An 18161-nucleotide genomic window follows, 5' to 3' on the forward strand; every position below is an offset into this window, starting at 1 on the left:
CAAAGGGTGATGAATCTTTGGAATTCATGACTGCAGTGGATTGTGGAGGCTCAAATATTGAGTATATTCAAATCCAAGTACAGAATCTTTTAAGATATTGAAACAAGGTGAAATTCAGATGGGATTTCATTGAAAAGCTGAGCAGGCACTATGGGACAAACAGTCTTAAGTCTGCTTCTATTCCACATGTTCACGCTCCTGGATGGACTGGAAAAATTACAATCAATGTAGCTTCTTCTGAACACGTTTCAACTCTTTTGCATTAACCATATTCTATTCCATATTGGAATCACTTGAAACTTTGAATGTCACCGTTCAATAATCATATATGTCTGTGATTTCCCCCAGATTTTTGCTCCATCTCATTCTCATCTCTGCATATTATGGAAAGTGAAAGCTTCCTCATGCTTCTTAATTCTAAATTCTGCACCTGAGCTCCCAAAGCCATTCTCTCTCTCCCCAGCAATATACCATCAATGAAAGTTGATTCATAGAACATAGAACAGTGCAGCACAGAACAGGTTTTTCAGCCAACGATATATGGGCTGACTATGATGCCAAGTTTAACTGCACATTTACCTGCACATGGTCTGTATCCCTTGATTTCCTGCCTGTTCAAATATAACACTACAGCACAGGAATAGGCTCTTTGACCCACAATGTCTGTGTCAAACATGATGCCATTGTATCTGCCTCCACCACCACCACAGTTTATCTAATCCATGAGAGGCATAGATAAGGTGCATCGCCACAGTCTTTTCACCATGTTAGGAAAGTCTAATTCTAGAGGGCAAAGGTTTAAAGTGAGAGAGGAACTTTTTTTTTTTTTTAAAGTCCCATTGAGCATTTTTTTCTCCAGAGGGTGGTGCACATATGCAATAGGCTGATAGAGGGCAGGGCTCGAAATTAACGGTTGCCCGGGTGAGATTGACCACTCAAAGCGCCGCCGAGCAACCTAAACACAGTCATTTTGCCCGGCTTGGCAACCAGATACTGGTTTGTACCGAAGATAGACAAAAAAAACTAGAGTAACTCCGCGGGTCAGGCAGCATCTATGGAGAAAGGGAATGCAACGTTTGTGTCGGCGGTGACGGCTGTAATGCATGGGAAAGATACTAGGTGCGGGGTGAGGAAGTGTCGCAGCGAATGACGGGTCTCGCACAGCGACTCCGACAGCACCTTCATCTCTTCCTCCTCCTACCGCACCCAGCCCGCCCTGATAAGGGCCGCTGCTTGCAAACCCGCTAACGGCGCTATAAAAAAAGACCCTTCCCGCACGCCGAGGGAGGGAGGGGGAGGGGGAGGCATCAGCGTGCGGGAGGGTTTTTTTTTAAAGCGCCGTTAGCGGGTTTGCAAGCAGCGGCTGCTATCGGGGAGGAGGAGGAGATGGAGCCACTATCGCGGCTGCTGTGCAGGACCCGTCATTAGCTCCGACACTTCTGAAGCAGCTGCACCAAAGATACTATAGCTATAGGATCTTTGAGCTGCACCGCTCGGCCCCGTTGGCTGGTGGAGGAGGGAGGCGGTGGCGAGGAGTTCCCAACGGCCAAGACGGCGATGTTGTCCGAGGAGAGCTGACCCTCCTTCCTCCTCACCTTGCGTACGCCCCGTCCACCATCCCACCCCCTTATCCTGGGACCCCCTCCTCTCCATCCTGCACTGATCCCCATTCCCACCTCTATTCAGTCCTCACTGACATCCTCTGTGCTGTGCTCCCCTCCCCATCTCCCCCCCCTCCCCCCCCCCATCTATTCATCCTGCACTGATCACCCTATCCACCTTGCATTAATTCTCCTGCCCCCCCCCCCCCCCCCCCCCCATCATCCATCCTGCACTGGTTCCCCAATTCATCCTGTACTTACCCCTTTCCCATCCATCCTGCACTTCTCCTCCATCCATCCTGTACTAATCCACGCATTCATCCCGTACTGACCCACCCTCCATTTACCCTGCACCTTCCCCTCATTCATCCTGTAGTGATCCTCCATTCATCCTGCACAGACCCTCCGATCCACACTGTACTGACCCCCCCCCCATTCATCCTGCGCTGATCTCCTCCCCTACCCTCCCATCCATCCTGTACTGATCCTCCCATTCAAGAAGAATGGGGGGAACAGTCTGAAGAAGGGTCTCGACCCGAAACGTTGCCTATTTCCTTCGCTCCATAGATGCTGCCTCACCCGCTGAGTTTCTCCAGCACTTTTGTCTACCCCCATCCATCCCGTACTGAACCCCCCCATTCAATACCACTGACATCCCCCGTGCTCTCCCCTCACAATTTTACTTACTCCAACCAACACGTAGTAATTCACCTGCCTCAATCCATCCAGTCTGCACAGACTGCCTTCTAACCACCCCCCCCCCCCCCCCCCACATATATTCACCCCGCACTGATTCACACACACACACACACACACACCCCCTCCCTGACCCTATTTTCCTGGAAATGTCTTCAGAGCGAACACTGACTATGTTTGATAACGGAATGCAATCAAATGTTTTAATTCCCAATGTTAATATTTGTTTTAATCTATAAAGATGGATTAATTATATTGTGAACACGTGAAACATTAAAACAGCAGTGTTCGATTGTCACTGCTACCGTTGACACGTTATTACAGAATTCATTTTAACGGAAATTCAATGCTCTTAATATGGAGTATCAGTACTGTAGTTATTTAATGAGCAACATTCACAACTATACGTACGCATATATGTTACCATGGTCCAGAACTTATTGACACAGGTTGATCATACTCTGAATAATCCAACCACATTTTTGTTTGGAAGTGGAAAGAACGAATAGAAATTGCATTAATTGCAATGTGTAAAAAAAGTTGAGAGACTGTCTTATAATTTTGTTCCATGTCCTAGTGGGATATATCATGTCTTGATTGGTGAATGTTTAGTTTGTGACTTTATTTGAAGCAGAAATAATATTTGAATGCTTCTTTGAGTACAATTCCGACTGGTAGCTACGAACTTCGTCCAAGCACATTATCGCGCGCGTCATGCAAGCCATCTAAATTACCACCTAAACTGTCATTTGGCAACCTAAAAGATGCCATGGTTGCCCGGCTGGCAACAGGGAAAAAAAGTTAAGCGAAAGGCCTGGAGAGGGTAGTAAAGATGGATACACTTGCAACATTTTGAGGACACGTGAATAAGAAAGGTGTGGAGGCTTGGTCCAGCTCGTTTAGGCAACTTGGTTGGCAGAGGCAGAAGGGCCTGCTTCTGTAACGCATAACTAACTCTAGAGCTACATTTCATACTTTGTTCTGCAATGGCCCCCTTTCCAATAACTTCTCCATCCTTCACTCCTCACCCACCACCAGTGCACATCTCGGTTCCGTTGGACCACACTCTGGGCTGCCCATTTTCAAGATGCTGTCACCTCCACTTCCACCAGCTTCTCATGCTGAGCAACAACTTTCATGACACACACCTAGTTCAATCAAGATCAACCCAAACAAAATTCAAAATGCAGATTAAACTTCTTATGCCATTTATGAAAACAGGAGTAAACACGTCTACATGTAGACATTCACACAACCGAGCACTGTACCCATTGCACAAACTCTCAATACCTGCTTTTTCTTCAGTTTGAGGATTTGTTGCTCCACTTTGGCTATTTCCCGATCGACACGGTCCATGCTCTGGATGAGCTCCTCTTTGGATAGCTTGGAAGGAGACGAATCCTGTTCATCACCACCCTGCTGGTTGGTAGATGGGGATGATGGAACATCAACTTTCATTGAAAAGGACTCCTTAAAAATAAAACACATCAGGAGAGGAAGGACGCGGTGAGCAAGTTTCAAACAAAGAATTTCTTTGCAGGAAGCCTGAGCCAGGTGGTTTGGGACAGCATTTAAGGAAATGGAAATAAAATGAGTAGGATAGAACTGAAACCAGTCACAACAATTGTTATCAATGTGACGTTAATGCTGTGATGACACTGAAGGCAAACACTGGAACACAGCAAGAACACAGAATACCAAGTCACGCAATACATCAGCAATCCTTCCAGGTGAAAAAACGACCAAGATTCAACGGAGAAGCAGGCTTCTCCCAAGTACACCGATGACATCCGATGAATCATTTTCAAAATTTCAATTTATAGAGATACATGGATCAATAACATCACCTTGACATGCAAAAAAAAATTGAGAGTTACACAAGTATTTTAAGCAGTTTATCATATCAGTCTGAAGTTCATTGATCTCACAAACCATGGTTTAATGCCAACCTGTGTGGAAATCGTTCCACAAAATTAAACTGAAGGGGATGTAATGATAACTCATGGGTAAACATTTCTGTTTTCAAAATGTTCATGAATAAAGGGTTGATGTTTAAGAATGCAGCTTTGATGGAAGCAAATTTGCTGGACACATTTTAAGGTGGTGTATTCATTAAAATCTAAACAGATTACTTTCAACTCAAGACGCATTATCTCCTTACTTCTATCAGCTCCTTACTGCACATATTGGCACATACTCCAGAGAGTATCAATATGTGAATGCGCCTCAACACATACAGCAAATAAAAATGCCCTCCCTTTTACTCAGTTTTTCCTTAAGTTGGAATATAGTAAAATGTCAAACCACATTAACTGCAAGTCATCAAACTTGCATGCCCACGGCCATAAAACGCCTTGAATCAACAAAAGCAGGTTTCCTCAGAACACCATTTACTAAGTTTTCTTCCAAGTGAACAATCTCACATTTGCCATCTTCATGCTCATTAACTAAAGGCATCTCCATTGTTTTGCAAACACTCCTGCCTCTTCTCCAAACTGATTTGCACACTTCATTTAGTCAGATCAGCAAATCAGGCTACATTTCGGTCATGACAGAGAACTTCACACATACCTTCCTTTAAAAATGTAATAGACTATACTGCTAAAAATTGTTGAATGTTTTGATAACAGTTTTTAACTACTTCAAATGAAGCAAATAAATAAGAGTGCACTTTGAATTTATAAAATGGTAATTTAACCCAATAGTTACCACAAAATACCCTAATTCCAATTCCTGCTCTATCATTCAATCATTTATTAGGCTCATGACATGACAGTTTCTGCTGTAGAGTCAGAGAGTCATACCACACGGAAACAGGCCCTTTGGCCCACCTTGCCCACGCAGACCCATCTACACTAGACCCCGTCTGCGTTTGGCTCATATCCATCTAAACATTCCCCAAACATATACCTGTTCAAATGTCTTTTAAAGGCTGTTATAGTCCTCTGAGTGAAAATATTTCCCCTTTCACGTTAAACCCATGTCCTCTGGTTCTTGATTTCCCTACTGTGGGTAAAAGACTGTACATTCACCCTATCTATTCCCACAATTATATTATGTACCCCTATAAGATCACTCCTCAGCCTCCTGCGCTCTAGCAAGCCCAACCTCTCCCTATAGCTCAGACTCTCAAATACTGGTAACATCCCTGTAAATCTGCACTCTTTGCAGCTTAACAACGCCCTTCCTATGGAAGGGCGACCAAACTGAACACAATACTCAAAATACAGCTTCACCAACGTCTTGTACAATTGTAACATAGAGGTTTCCAGTCTAATAATCCACTGATCAATCTCAAGGAATTCTTTGATGAGGTAACAAACATCAGACAAGTAATGTTTAAAATCAATATCTTTGGGTTTTTAAAAAGATGGAAAAGGTAGTTAGTAGAAAAGAATTGCAGATGCTGGTTGAAGTCGAAGGTAGACACAAAAGTCTGAAGAAGGGTCTCGACCCGAAACATCACCCATTCCTTCCCTCCAGAGATGCTGCCTGCCCCGCTGAGTTACTCCAGCATTTTGTGTCTACCTTCAAAAGGGTAGTTAGGCTGGCTGAGGGCAGAGTCGGGGTGAAGGTTGTCAGACTATCAACCGGTATAGATCTACAGAAGGGCCTTGCCTGAAACGCTGTCTGTCCATTCCCTCCAGATGCTGCACGAGCTGCTGAGTTCCGCCAGCAATTTATATTTTACAAAAGATGCAGTTTCTGCAGTTTCTTGCGTCAACTGATATAAACTAGATCAACGTTTGGATTGTTGCCCACAATTTATAGAAACAGTGTGAAGTCAGAAATTGGATGCCTAGTTTCGAATTTTAGTTGTGTTTTCAGGATATGTAGTTCTTACTTGGGAAGATATTAAAATAATTATAAAACTGGCAATATAACTGGCAGACCAAGTTTAATGTAGGTAAGTATACACTAGTGGATTGGGTAGGAATAATGAGAAACCCAAATACTCTTTGGGATAATGAAAATGAAAAAAAGTCTATAAAATTCTGGAAATATTATACGGGTCAAGCAACTTGTGCAGAGAAGCCATTTTTGTCTTGATTTTGAAATTCCAGTATCTGCATTATTAGACTTTTGCATTACTCCTCGGAACAAGAGAACTTGTTCAGATAAATTTGAAAGAAAGAATTTAAGTCATAGATAGAAATACCCGAAATTAATAACACAGATTATGAAGGCCATAAATAAGTGTTTGTACATTTCTGGGGAATTGAATTGAAAAGCAGTGATTTTAAATGTAAATAGCCTTAGGATTACGGTAAACAACTAAAAATGTAGATCTGGAAATGCAGAAAAAAAAATTACGGAAGATAATACCAGAATCACTATGGTCTATGTCCATAGCTCCCTGATAGGTGCAACACCGGTAGAGTGGTAAAGAAGGTATATGGTATACTTTCCATCATAGATCAGGGTATTGAGTACAAGAATCAGGTACTCATGTTAAAGATTTATAGGGCTTTGGTTTGGTCTCATATGGAGCATTATGTGTAGATCTGATTGCCCCATTACAAAAAGGATGTGGAGGCTTTGGAGAGGGTGCAAGAAATATTTACCAGAACGCGGCCTGAATTAGAGGGTATTGGATATAAGAGTTTGGACAGCCTTGGATTGTGTTCTCTGGAACTTCAGAAGTTGAAGGGAGACCTGATAGAAGGCATAGATTGGATTCAGTCAGAATCTCTCTCCCCCCCCTCCCCAGGTCAAAGTATTAAGGTGAGAGGGGCAACGTTTAAAGGAGATGTGCGGGGCAAGTTTTTTTTTTACTATAAGGAATGGTGGATGGCAGAAACGTGCTGCCAGGGTCGGTGGTGGAGGCAGATATGAAATGCAGAAATTAGAAGGATATGGATTATGTGCAGGATGGAAAGATTAGTGAACTGGGCATCATGTTTGGCACAGACATTGTGGGATGAAGGGCCGGTTCCTGGGCTGCATTGTTCTATGTTAATCAAGAATTCTACCCATCAAGAAACTGATTTGGCTGAGGAGCGACATGCTAGCTCTTTTAAAATTATTAAAGTTTTGATTTGAAGATAGGCAAAATGCTGGTCAAATCTATGAGGGTCTCTGATAAATCGAACGGAAAATTCAGGAAGAGCATCGTTACCAAAGTGGTGAGAATGTGAAACTCACTCACGCAGAGTAAGCGGAGTTGAACTGCTGAGACACATTTGATGGGAAGCTGTGAAAACAGAGGAATTAGCAGAATCCATAGACTTTGGCAGAAAAGATGGTTTCTGTGAAGCATAAAATATATTATGGACTCACTGGGTCAAGTGCTGTCTCGGTGCTGCAAATTCAATGTCATTTCATACAAGTGGATATTTCCCCAGGTCTGCATTCTAAACCCCTCAGATTTTACTGTCTATCTATACCACCTTCCCATTCAGCTTCACACTCTCAACCAGAATGTAAATTTCTATTCCCTCTCCATATCCCAATTCAATTTTAAGCCTCTCTTATCAAATGATCTCGTCAACCCATTTAATGGGAACGTTCCACTTTCACATCCTCATACCAGGCCAGAGTTATCGTGTTATACCATCAATAATCTTTACATAGTTGAGTTTAACATTGAATACATACAATGGTGGCTTTAATAAAGAATCATACAGATACACCATTGTATTTCCCATTTCCATAATTTTTACCAATAAACCCAGTATTTCGATAGCTTTCTTAATGGCCTTACCCACCTGAAATGCTCCTCACTGTAAGGAATCTGAAACCATCATATATCCACATCACTCAGGAGATCAGAATTAAACCTAGGTTCAATATTGGTCTATTCCCATGCAACAGATTGCACTCTGCGGTCAGGTCTGGACAGTGAGACATCATGGCAGATTCCATGATACCTTGATGTGCAAAACTTAAGAATTAAAGATCGTAAGATAGTCACACCACCAACACTGCAACAATCATCACAGTAACCCTTCTCACCATTCCACATAATCATGCCCAATGATCCATGGAAACTGTACCTTTACTATCTTCTGATGCTTAACCATCAGATAAGGTACACAAGAAGCCCGTTCTGGTCAGATGCTTACCGCAAGTGGTCACACTGACCTTGAAGTAAATTTGTTCAAAATGAGCAGAATCATGAAACACAAATGTAACCTCTCATTCAGATGCTGAATTCCACCATTACCCTAAGATTCAAGTCAGTTTTGGATCTGACCTATCAATTTATCATGAATACAGTGACTTAATAAATACATAAATTTTGGGAGCAGAATAAGGCCATTTCAGCCCATCAAGTCTGCTCCCCAGTTCAATCATGGCTGATCTATCTTTCCCTCTCAACCCCTCTTCACCCCATAAATCCTGACATGCGTACTAATCAATAATCTGTCATTCTCCACCTTAAAAACACCCAATAACTTGGCCTCCATCACCGTCTGTGGCAATGAATTCCACAGAATCACCACCCTCTGACTAAAGATATTCCTTCTCATCTACTTTCTAAAGGTATGTCCTCTATTCTGAGGCTATGGCCTCTGGGCCTAGACTTTCTCACAAATCTGGATCGGCCTACCAGAGAGATCGTGTCAATTGCTTTACTAAAGTCCATTTAGACAACCCCCACTGCCCTACCCTCAATCTGTTATGTCAAAAAACTTTAACTTTGAGATACTCAATCACGTTTATAAGATTGTATATAGAAAGTTGCACCGACTGTATTTTTAATCTGGAAATTTTAAACTTTTACGTTATTAAACTGGAAAGTGGGGGTACCTGTGGGGATGTTACTGGGACTGGAGGATTTGAGCAACAAGATGGATGGTGTGGATAGGCTAGGGTTTTGTTTCCCTGGAGCACAGGAGGTGACCTCAAAGCTTCATAATATCATGAGGGACATAGATAAGGTGAATGTCCAGTCTTTCCCCCAGTGTGGGAGAGTCTCAAACGAGAGGACACAGGTTTAAGAGAGGGGAAAGATTTGAATGGGATCAGAGGGTGGTGCATATATGGAACGTGCTGCCAGAGGCAACTATGGAGGAGAGTACAATTACAATGTTTAAAAACATGAGAGGAAAGATTTGGAGGAAGATGGAGCAAATTCAGGCAAACGGGACTAGCTCGGTGAACAACTTGGTCAACATCGACAAGTTGAGCTGAGGGTCCTGTTTATGTGTTGCATAGCTGGGGAAACTATACCTGCCAGACCAGATTGCCTTCAGAGTAAACAACAAACTGCTGAAGGAACTCAGTAGGTCAGCAGCATTTGTCGATGTTTCAGGTCAAGATCATCTACCTGGACTGAAAGAATGGAGAGGAGATGGCCTGAATAGAGGCGAGGGCGCTGGGGCAAGAGCTGACAAGGGAAAGGTGCACCCAGGTGAGGAGAGGTGGGTTGTTGATGGATTCGGGTGAAGGAGAGGATGGAAATATCCATCATCTGCAATCCTATGTTACCATCTATCACATCTCAGTCTCCTGCCATCTCTTGTCCCGCCCGCTCACCTCGTTATACTGGCTACCTCTCCCTCCCTATCCAGTCCAGATGAAGGGTAGAAACTAGGAACTGCAGATGTTGGTTTACAAAAACAGACAACAAGTGTTGGAGTAACTCAGCAGGTCAGGCTGCATCCCTGGAGAACATAGGTAGGTAACATCTCCAGTCGAGACTCTTCTTCAGATGAAAGCTCTTGACCTGAGATGCCAACTGCCCATTTCACTCAATAAAGTGTTACTTGTCCCACTAAGGTCCTCCAGCAGTTTGTTTTTTGTTCCAGTCTCCAGCATCTACAGTCTCCTGAGTCTCTACCTTGGTATTGGACCCTTACTAGTATAGCTATAAAAATTCAAATAGCGAGAAAACAGACATGGATTAAAATTTTGAGCTGGTTCTGAACTGAAATGTCTAGCTCTATTCTATCTACAAGTGCTATCACGGAGGTTTAGTAACAAAGCTTCAGGACAAAAGGCCTCCCTGGATTCAGCTAACACTCGCACTCAATGAGAATTATGTATTATCCTATGATATTTAGCACTATTAAGTTTTAAAAACAGGAGCCCTTAGAGCAAGGGGGGAGATTTATATTATCATTCATGGGGAAGGCTGGAGCTCTATATGCCAGATAGGTTGCACCTCAACAGGGGCAAGACCAACATGCTTGCAGAAAATGGCAGGACAAAGGGATAGCTAAAGATTTTAACTTTCTTAACATGAATTGGAACAGTTCCAATCTACAGGGTAAATTATACAAGGAGCTGAACACCTTAAAAGTATAGGCTTTAGACCAATTTTAATTAGTACCTTGCAAGACCAGCAAGGGAGAGGGCAGCATTGGACTTAATGCTGAGACCCAGGGCAAAGGGAAGTGCAGTTAAAAGATATAATTACCATAAGTTTGCCACAGGAAACGGATGACGATAGATTGGGGTAAAATGTTCCAAACTGGGAAAAAGCCAATTTTACGAGGCTGAGATTATGATTTAATAAAATGAACGAAACAGAAAATTAAGGCAAATCAATACAAAAGCCATGAGAATTATTCAAGGAAAAGCCGGAAAAGATTCAGTACTATGCATCTATTAAAAGAAAAGGGGAATTTGCCAATCTACACCTGTATGGATGCCAAGAAATACTCAGAGCATTACAAAGAATGACGCTTAGTTTTTTAGTATAATCATTTACTGCCAACAACCAACAGAATAAATTATTTGAAACAATCTGTGAAATCTATACAATCCAAGCTTACTCTCACTCAGTTAAAACGGAAAAACACAAGCACTTGAAAGCTGAAAATATTTTAAAAGTCTTTCAGATCCACTCAAACGTACAATGCAAGTTAGCTCACCAAGCTTGGACCCAAATATTTTGTTGAATGCTTTTCTACTTAAAAGGGTAATTTTTCCCAGGTGCTAACGAAATAACAACTGCGTAATTCCACGTTTTAGCTTATTTCACCGAGTTGCATACATATAGGCTCGAAGATTATATATTTTAAATGAATACACCATCTATAGTGCTGCCTACTCTATCAACCAGCACTTACCTTCTTCACCTCTGTGGGTGCTCGAAGCCCCTCTGGGACAGGGTGCACTAGGGGCAGTACTGTAGCACGCTGAAAGTGGGGTTCAGGTACCTGTTCAAGTCGTGGACGTTTGGTTTCCAGTGAATCGTGATCAGGCTGGCCAGCCACGCTATGGTATGACTGATCATAGCCACTTCTCCTCTCTTGAGGCCTGAAAAACAAATCATTTTCCCAAATGAATTAGTCTCTTCAATGAAGAACTGAGTAGACAAATCAATAATCTCAAGCCCGTGTAGAATTTTAATGTAGTCATGGAAAAGAACTAGAGTCAGGATCTTATGTTGGGAGAGGGCTGATTCCAATTCTACAATACAGAACCTGGTAAAACCTGGCCTTTGGAGCAGTTGTTGGAGAGAATGCAAAAAACTAGTTGAAAAGCCAAATAGTCAGAGTTTAGAGTCAGCATGTCCCTGTAAGGGCAAGATTAAGGAATCTTGTTTGACAAAGGAAATTGAAGAAAAGTAATTGAAATTAATCGGAAAAAGAGGGAGCCATATTTCAATATAGACAATTGGTATCCTTGGAATTTGAGAGAGAGAGCATATAGGAGAGAACTGGTTAGGAGGGTTAAAAAAGTCATGAAGGCTTGACAAGCAGAATTCAGGAAAATCCCCAAATCTTCTACACATATTAGAAGCAAAAGGGTAGCAAGGAAAAGAGCAAGTCCCCTTAATGACCAACGGAAATTGTAAGCGTGGAGCCATGGATAAGAAACACTTCTTGTCAGTAATCACCAGGGAGAAGGATGTGGAGGATAGAAACATAGAAAATAGGTGCAAGAGTAGGCCATTCGACCCTTCGAGCCAGCACCGCCATTCAATATGATCATGACTGACCATCCAAAATCAGTATTTAAATCCTGCTTCCTGTAAGGACTCCATCCCCTACTCCCAATTCCTCCGTCTACGCCGCATCTGCTCCACGGATGAGGCGTTCCACACCAGGACATCTGAAATGTCCTCACTATTCAGGGAACGGGGGTTCCCCTCCTCCACCATAAATGAGGCTCGCACCAGGGTCTCTTCCATACCCCGCAACACTGCTCTCTCTCCCCATCCCCGCACTCGCAACAAGGGCCGAGTCCCCCTAGTCCTCACCTTTCACCCCACCAGCCGTCACATACAAAAAGTAATCCTCCGTCAGTTTCGCCACCTCCAACGTGACCCCACTACTCGCCACATCTTCCCATCTCCCCCCATATCTGCCTTCCGCAAAGACCGCTCCCTCCATACCTCCCTTGTCAATTCTTCCCTTCCCTCTCGGTCCACCCCCTCCCCGGGCACTTTCCCTTGCAACCGCAAGAGATGCAACACTTGTCCCTTTACCTCCCCCTCGACTCCGTTCAAGGACCCAAGCAATCGTTCCAGGTGCGACAGAGGTTTACCTGCATCTCTTCCAACCTCATCTATTGCGTCCGCTGCTCTAGATGTCAGCAGATCTATATCGGTGAGACCAAGCGGAGGTTGGGCGACGTTTCGCCCCTGACCTCCGCTCGGTCCGCAATAACCAAGCTGACCTCCCGGTGGCTCAGCACTTCAACTCCCCCGCCCACTCCGCTCCGAACTGTCTGTCCTGGGTCTGCATCATGGCTAGAGCGAGCAGCACCGGAAACTGGAGGAACAGCACCTCATATTCCGTTTGGGGAGTCTGCATCCCGGGGGCATGAACATCGAATTCTCCCAGTTTTGTATGGAGTCCTTGCTGTCTCCCAAAGTCTCCAAAGGGATGTAGCAGGTTTAAGAGAGCGAGCCCCCCTGAAAAAAATTTGGCAAAAGCTACTCCTCCTTTTCCCTTTCTTGTCCCCAAGGTTATTTTGTTGATCAGTCTGAAGGGTTTCGGCCCGAAACGTTGCCTATTTCCTTCGCTCCATAGATGCTGCTGCACCCGCTGAGGTTCTCCAGCTTTTTTGTGTAACATCCAAAATCAGTACCCTGTTCCTGCTTTTTCCCTATATTCCTTGATTCCGTACAGTTAGTGGAGGTGTGCGCTAATACTCTGAAACATTTGTATCAGGAAGAAGGAAGAGTTAAAGATTAAGGTGGAGAAAGCCCAGGGCCTGATGGGATCTATCCAGGGGCGCTATGAGAAGGGAGGAAATTGCTGAGGCTCTGATGGAAATGTCTTCATCTTTATTAGCCTGGTGACATAGCATCCTGACTCCCTGACGTCCTCCTGCCTACTGAACTTGCTGTTATTGACTTCTGTATCAACTTCCAGCCTTCCACCTGCCTCACGCCACCTGGTCCCTGGAAGATTCCTGGTCCCTGTCAATCTCTATCTTCCCGAGTAACACTGGAAAAACTGCCCACCAGGATATTGGTTCCCCTGCAGTTCAGGCGTAACCCGTCTCCTTGTACAGGTCATCCACCCACTGCCCCTGAAGAGATGGTACAAAAATCAAAAATCCTGCCAGAACTCACCCATCGCCATCTTTCTATTCCAACCCTCACTAGCAAGAGTCACCGGGAATAATCTGGGAATTACAACCCTCGAGGACATAATTTTGTCCAATCATAAGAGTCAGTATGGAGATTACGAAAAGGACACAAAGTCTACAAAGGGATGTAGCAGGTTAAGAGAGCGGAAAAAAATTGGCAAAAGAATATAATATGAAACAAGGTTATTTTGTTGATAAAGTCAGAAGCCGGTAAATCTTCATTGCTTGGGAATGCAGTACCAAAGTTTAATTTAGTTTATTGTCACGTGTACAGTAAGTCTTACTCCTTACACAAGTTTGGCGAGATCACGTGTGGATATATCGCATGGAGTTTTGGTCAGCTTATTAAGGATGGACTTGCCAACATTGGAGGCAGTGCTGAGAAAGTTCACATGGTATGAGTACAGAGTACAGAAGGAAGATCAATAATCTAATTATTTAAAACTGAGATGAGAAAAAACTTTTTCACCCTGAGAGTTGTGAATTTGTGGAATTCTCTGCTGCAGAAGGTAGTGGAGGCCAATTCACGGGATGAATTTAAAAGAGAGTTAGATAGAGCTCTAGGGGCTAGCGGAATCAAGGGAAATGGGTAGAAGCCAGGCAAGGATTAGTGATTGTGGATGATCAGCTATGATCATATTGAATGGCGGTGCAGGCTCGAAGGGCCAAATGGCCTCATCCTGCACCTATTTTCTATGTTTCTATTATATAATCTAGAACAAAAATCCTGCTTTTGTCATTAACTAGACCAAGGAGATGATTGTTGAGTGCAGGAAGAGAAAGTCAAGGGTGCATCATTGGCAGGATGGCAGTCTAGTCATAATCCTGGGCCTACATTTTGATAATCTGTCCTCAGCCCAGCACATTCTCAGAGCAGCAGCAATAGGCCACATCACCTATTCCTAGTACTTTTTTTAATTATTAAACAATTTTCCTTTCAGCAAGAAGAAAAATGAACCATAAAAAGGACGATTCCTGATTCTTTAAATGCAAGTTAAAAATCACTAACCTGTCAGAGGCTGGATGGAACTCTGAAAGCAGGGAAGGTCGTCTTCGGAGTTGCTGATGCTGCTGTTGCTGCAAGAGTTGCGAATCCTGAAGGTGAGAACGATAATCTGGAACTGCAAACTCCTGCAAAATAACAGCCCGCAATCAGATTTTGTGTTAATCAGCATGGCATGCAACTGAATAATGAAACACTTGTAATGCTGCATGCAGCCAAAACAGCAGGTAACGTGATGAGGACCACATTTCCCATTAACCTAACGGATAGAGAAGCTACATCGTACTAGATCCATAAAGATACTATTTTATTTTTTATTTGCGACAGTTATTTGGTCCAGGAGCTGATGCTGGCTATGAGCAATCCTATTCATTCCAGCCCTCATGTATTTCCCTGCAACCTTGACCCTTAATTGCCTGTTAATTGCCCTTAATTCTGATTAACCACCACGGTCATATAATTTATAGTTGCCAATTAGCCTGCACTGCACTACATGTTGGGGATGTGGGAAGAAACCAGAGCACTCTGAGGAACCACTTTCACGATGCTGTCAAACACTGACACCCTGCCCATTGTGTTCTGCCAGCTCCTGAAGGTAGAGGTCTCCACTGGTTGAAAAAGATGTTATGTTCCTAAAGCACCCATCGTTATGTGAAAAAAACGAGTTTAACCCTTAACTTTGTGGGAAAGTTGCCCAAAGCATTAACTTTTGCAGGAAGGTAGACAAAAGTGCGGAGAAACGCAGCACCTATGGAGCAAAGGAAATAGTCAATGTTTCGGGCCGAAACCCTAAGGGTTATTTCACTGAGTTATTTCAGCACTGTGTGACCTTTATGTGTTACTGTTTTCACAGACTTGTGCTCCCGAGACTTCCTGGAGCAGCACAGTGCTGCAGATATTAGAACAAATGCCTCACAGTGGCAGAGACCTGGGTCCTGGGGTCTGTCGGGGTCTCACAATGTCTTTGGTACAATGTGGGTTTTCCCATGTGTGAGCTGGTAGGTTAACTGGCCTCTGTAAATTGGTACGTGTGCAGAATCTTGGGTAGCAGGGGTAGGGAGAAGAGAGTTTGAGGATATGCAGAGAATAAAAAATAGGATTCATGTAAAATGGATGGTCAAAGGTGGGTGCTGACTCAATACGTCAAAAGGCCAGTTTCAAAGCTGTATGACCCCTCCCTACCCTTTGTTGGCTTTTATTTAATCCTATAATACAACAAATTTCACATTTAATTTTTATGCACACTAAAAGATGCATTCAGAGGTGTAAATATCATGAACAATTTGTCCTGGACATCCGCGATGAAGCTATGGCTAAGATGGCACACCACCTCAGCTTCCTCAGAAGTCCAAGGCAGCTCTCCAATGACACTTACCAGCTTTTTCCAAATGCAACCTAGAAACCATCCCATTGGAAGCATCACAGCTTGGTTTGGAACTCTCTACCTATTAATAGCCGTCCTCAAGACTGTAAGAAATTGCAGGGTTGTGTGGATGTAGCCCAGTCCATCACACACATCGGCCTTCCTCCTCCATCCAGACTTCATGCTGCCTCAGAAATGCAGCCGACATAATCAAAGGACCATTTCCTCTCCAGTTATTCCCTCTTTCCCCACTCCAGTTGGGCAGAAGATACACATTTTCGGTAAATTTAATTTACATTTAATGTTTTTTTAATTTAAATATCTAGCAGTACATGGAGCTTCAGAAAGACTGGAGAGGTATAGTTAATGGATCAGAGGTGTATTGTTGTATCATTATCATGTGTCTTCTGTTGTTCCGGGAAACCAGATGACCTGGCAAGGCTACGGACCTACGATCCCCGCACACTAACACTATCCTAAATACACTAGGCTCAGATTACAATTTTACCAAGCCAATGTGATCAGCCATGATCACAATGAATGGCGGTGCTGGCTCGAAGGGCCGAATGACCTCCTCCTGCACCTATTTTCTATGTTTCTAATTTGCCTACAAACTTGTAAGTCTTTAGAGTGTGGGAGGAAACTGGAGCACCTGAAGAAAACTCCCGCAGGTCTACCATGACAGTAAAATCTCAGTCTTGCAACACAACACTAAGCAGTTTTCTCCACTAATCAGCACTTCCGAAGCAGCAGCCAAACGACTGTCAGGCAGTGGCAGGCTCTCACATTGGGGTAATCGCAAATTGGATTAACGAGCATCTATCAAGTTCAATGTGTGCCAGATAACAGAGTGTATATTCTACTTAATTAATTCAATATGAAAACCTGCAACAGAAAAAACAATCCAGGCTGTAGCACCTGCTATTTCAGATAAAATCTTTTACCTACCTGTTGATGCCTACCACTGGAGAAGGTATACTGAATCGCATGAGCAGGGTAACGGGTCGCATCCGCACCAAAGGGGCCTTGCCCGGAGGGGTAACCTGAACTTGACATTTTTTGGAGTGTCAGTCATTCAAGTGCATCCTGCGAATCAAGCCACCATGTCATCATCTTTCCAGAAAAACACCTAAAAAAAAAACCAGAACCATCAGCCATATGTCCCACCTCAGCTTGCATTAGCTTTGTCCACATCTCCGTGCTAATCATCTTTTCCCAACTATCTTTTACCATGAGGAACTAATCTCACCGATTAACTGTTGTTCTGACCAGCAAATACACATAGAGTCAGAGTCAAATACAACAGGAAAAGTCCTTTCAGGGCACCGTGTCTATGCCAACTATCAGTACTAATCCTATTTTCTAGCACTTGGTCCGTAGACTACCATGCCTTGGTGATTCAAATGTTTGCCGAGATGTATCTTAAATGTTTTGCAATTACCAGTCCTGATACATACCACTGGGGGAAGGTATGATCTGAATCGCACACCGCTGCTAGGGTTGACTAATCAGTATGTCGCCCTCCGCCCCCAAATCCTGGAACCTTGCCCGGAGGGGACATCCTGAACTCTCCTTACATTTTTTGGAGTGTCAGTCATTTTCCAATATGTGCATCATGCCCTGTATCAAGCCACCATGTCATTTTCTATTCCATCAAAACCAATCTAAAAAAAGACTGGGATTATCGTTTTGCTGAACACCATGCAGTCCTTTGCTCTCCCACCTGCAGCCCCTCTCTCTCTCCATTAGCCTGGTCATCGTCCACATCTCCGTGCTAACTCGTTATCTTACCCCACACTATCTTTTACCATGAGGAACTAATTTCCTTGATCATTCATCGTTGCTGTTTTCATATCTTTCATTCAATTATTCTATAGACCTTCTATATCTCTTGAGTCAAATACTCTCAGTCTGAAGATGGGAAAGTCGATTGAAACGCACCATGTCTATGCCAAGATGCTGACTGTACTAATCCTAGCTTTTTGTGTCTAGCACTTGTTTT

General features: G+C 43.4%; 1 protein-coding gene across 22 annotated transcripts in view; it reads right to left on the reverse strand.

Annotated features, from left to right (window-relative positions):
* ncor1 (nuclear receptor corepressor 1) overlaps positions 1 to 18161 on the reverse strand; it is a 171226-nt gene that overhangs the window by 139050 nt on the left and 14015 nt on the right. For 17 of the 22 annotated variants that reach the window (XM_055657496.1, XM_055657484.1, XM_055657481.1 and 14 more), the window contains exons 2-5: positions 17108 to 17288; positions 14803 to 14924; positions 11318 to 11507; positions 3588 to 3767 (exon numbers count right to left, since the gene is read on the reverse strand). In XM_055657496.1, the coding sequence (XP_055513471.1) occupies positions 3588 to 3767; positions 11318 to 11507; positions 14803 to 14924; positions 17108 to 17215 (600 nt within the window). In that variant the 5' untranslated portion in view covers positions 17216 to 17288. The remainder of the gene's footprint in view (positions 1 to 3587; positions 3768 to 11317; positions 11508 to 14802; positions 14925 to 17107; positions 17289 to 18161) is intronic. The other 5 variants (XM_055657492.1, XM_055657491.1, XM_055657489.1 and 2 more) reach the window with 5 other exon arrangements.

Source organism: Leucoraja erinacea, chromosome 28, assembly GCF_028641065.1.
Source record: "Leucoraja erinacea ecotype New England chromosome 28, Leri_hhj_1, whole genome shotgun sequence".
NCBI lineage: Eukaryota > Metazoa > Chordata > Chondrichthyes > Rajiformes > Rajidae > Leucoraja > Leucoraja erinaceus.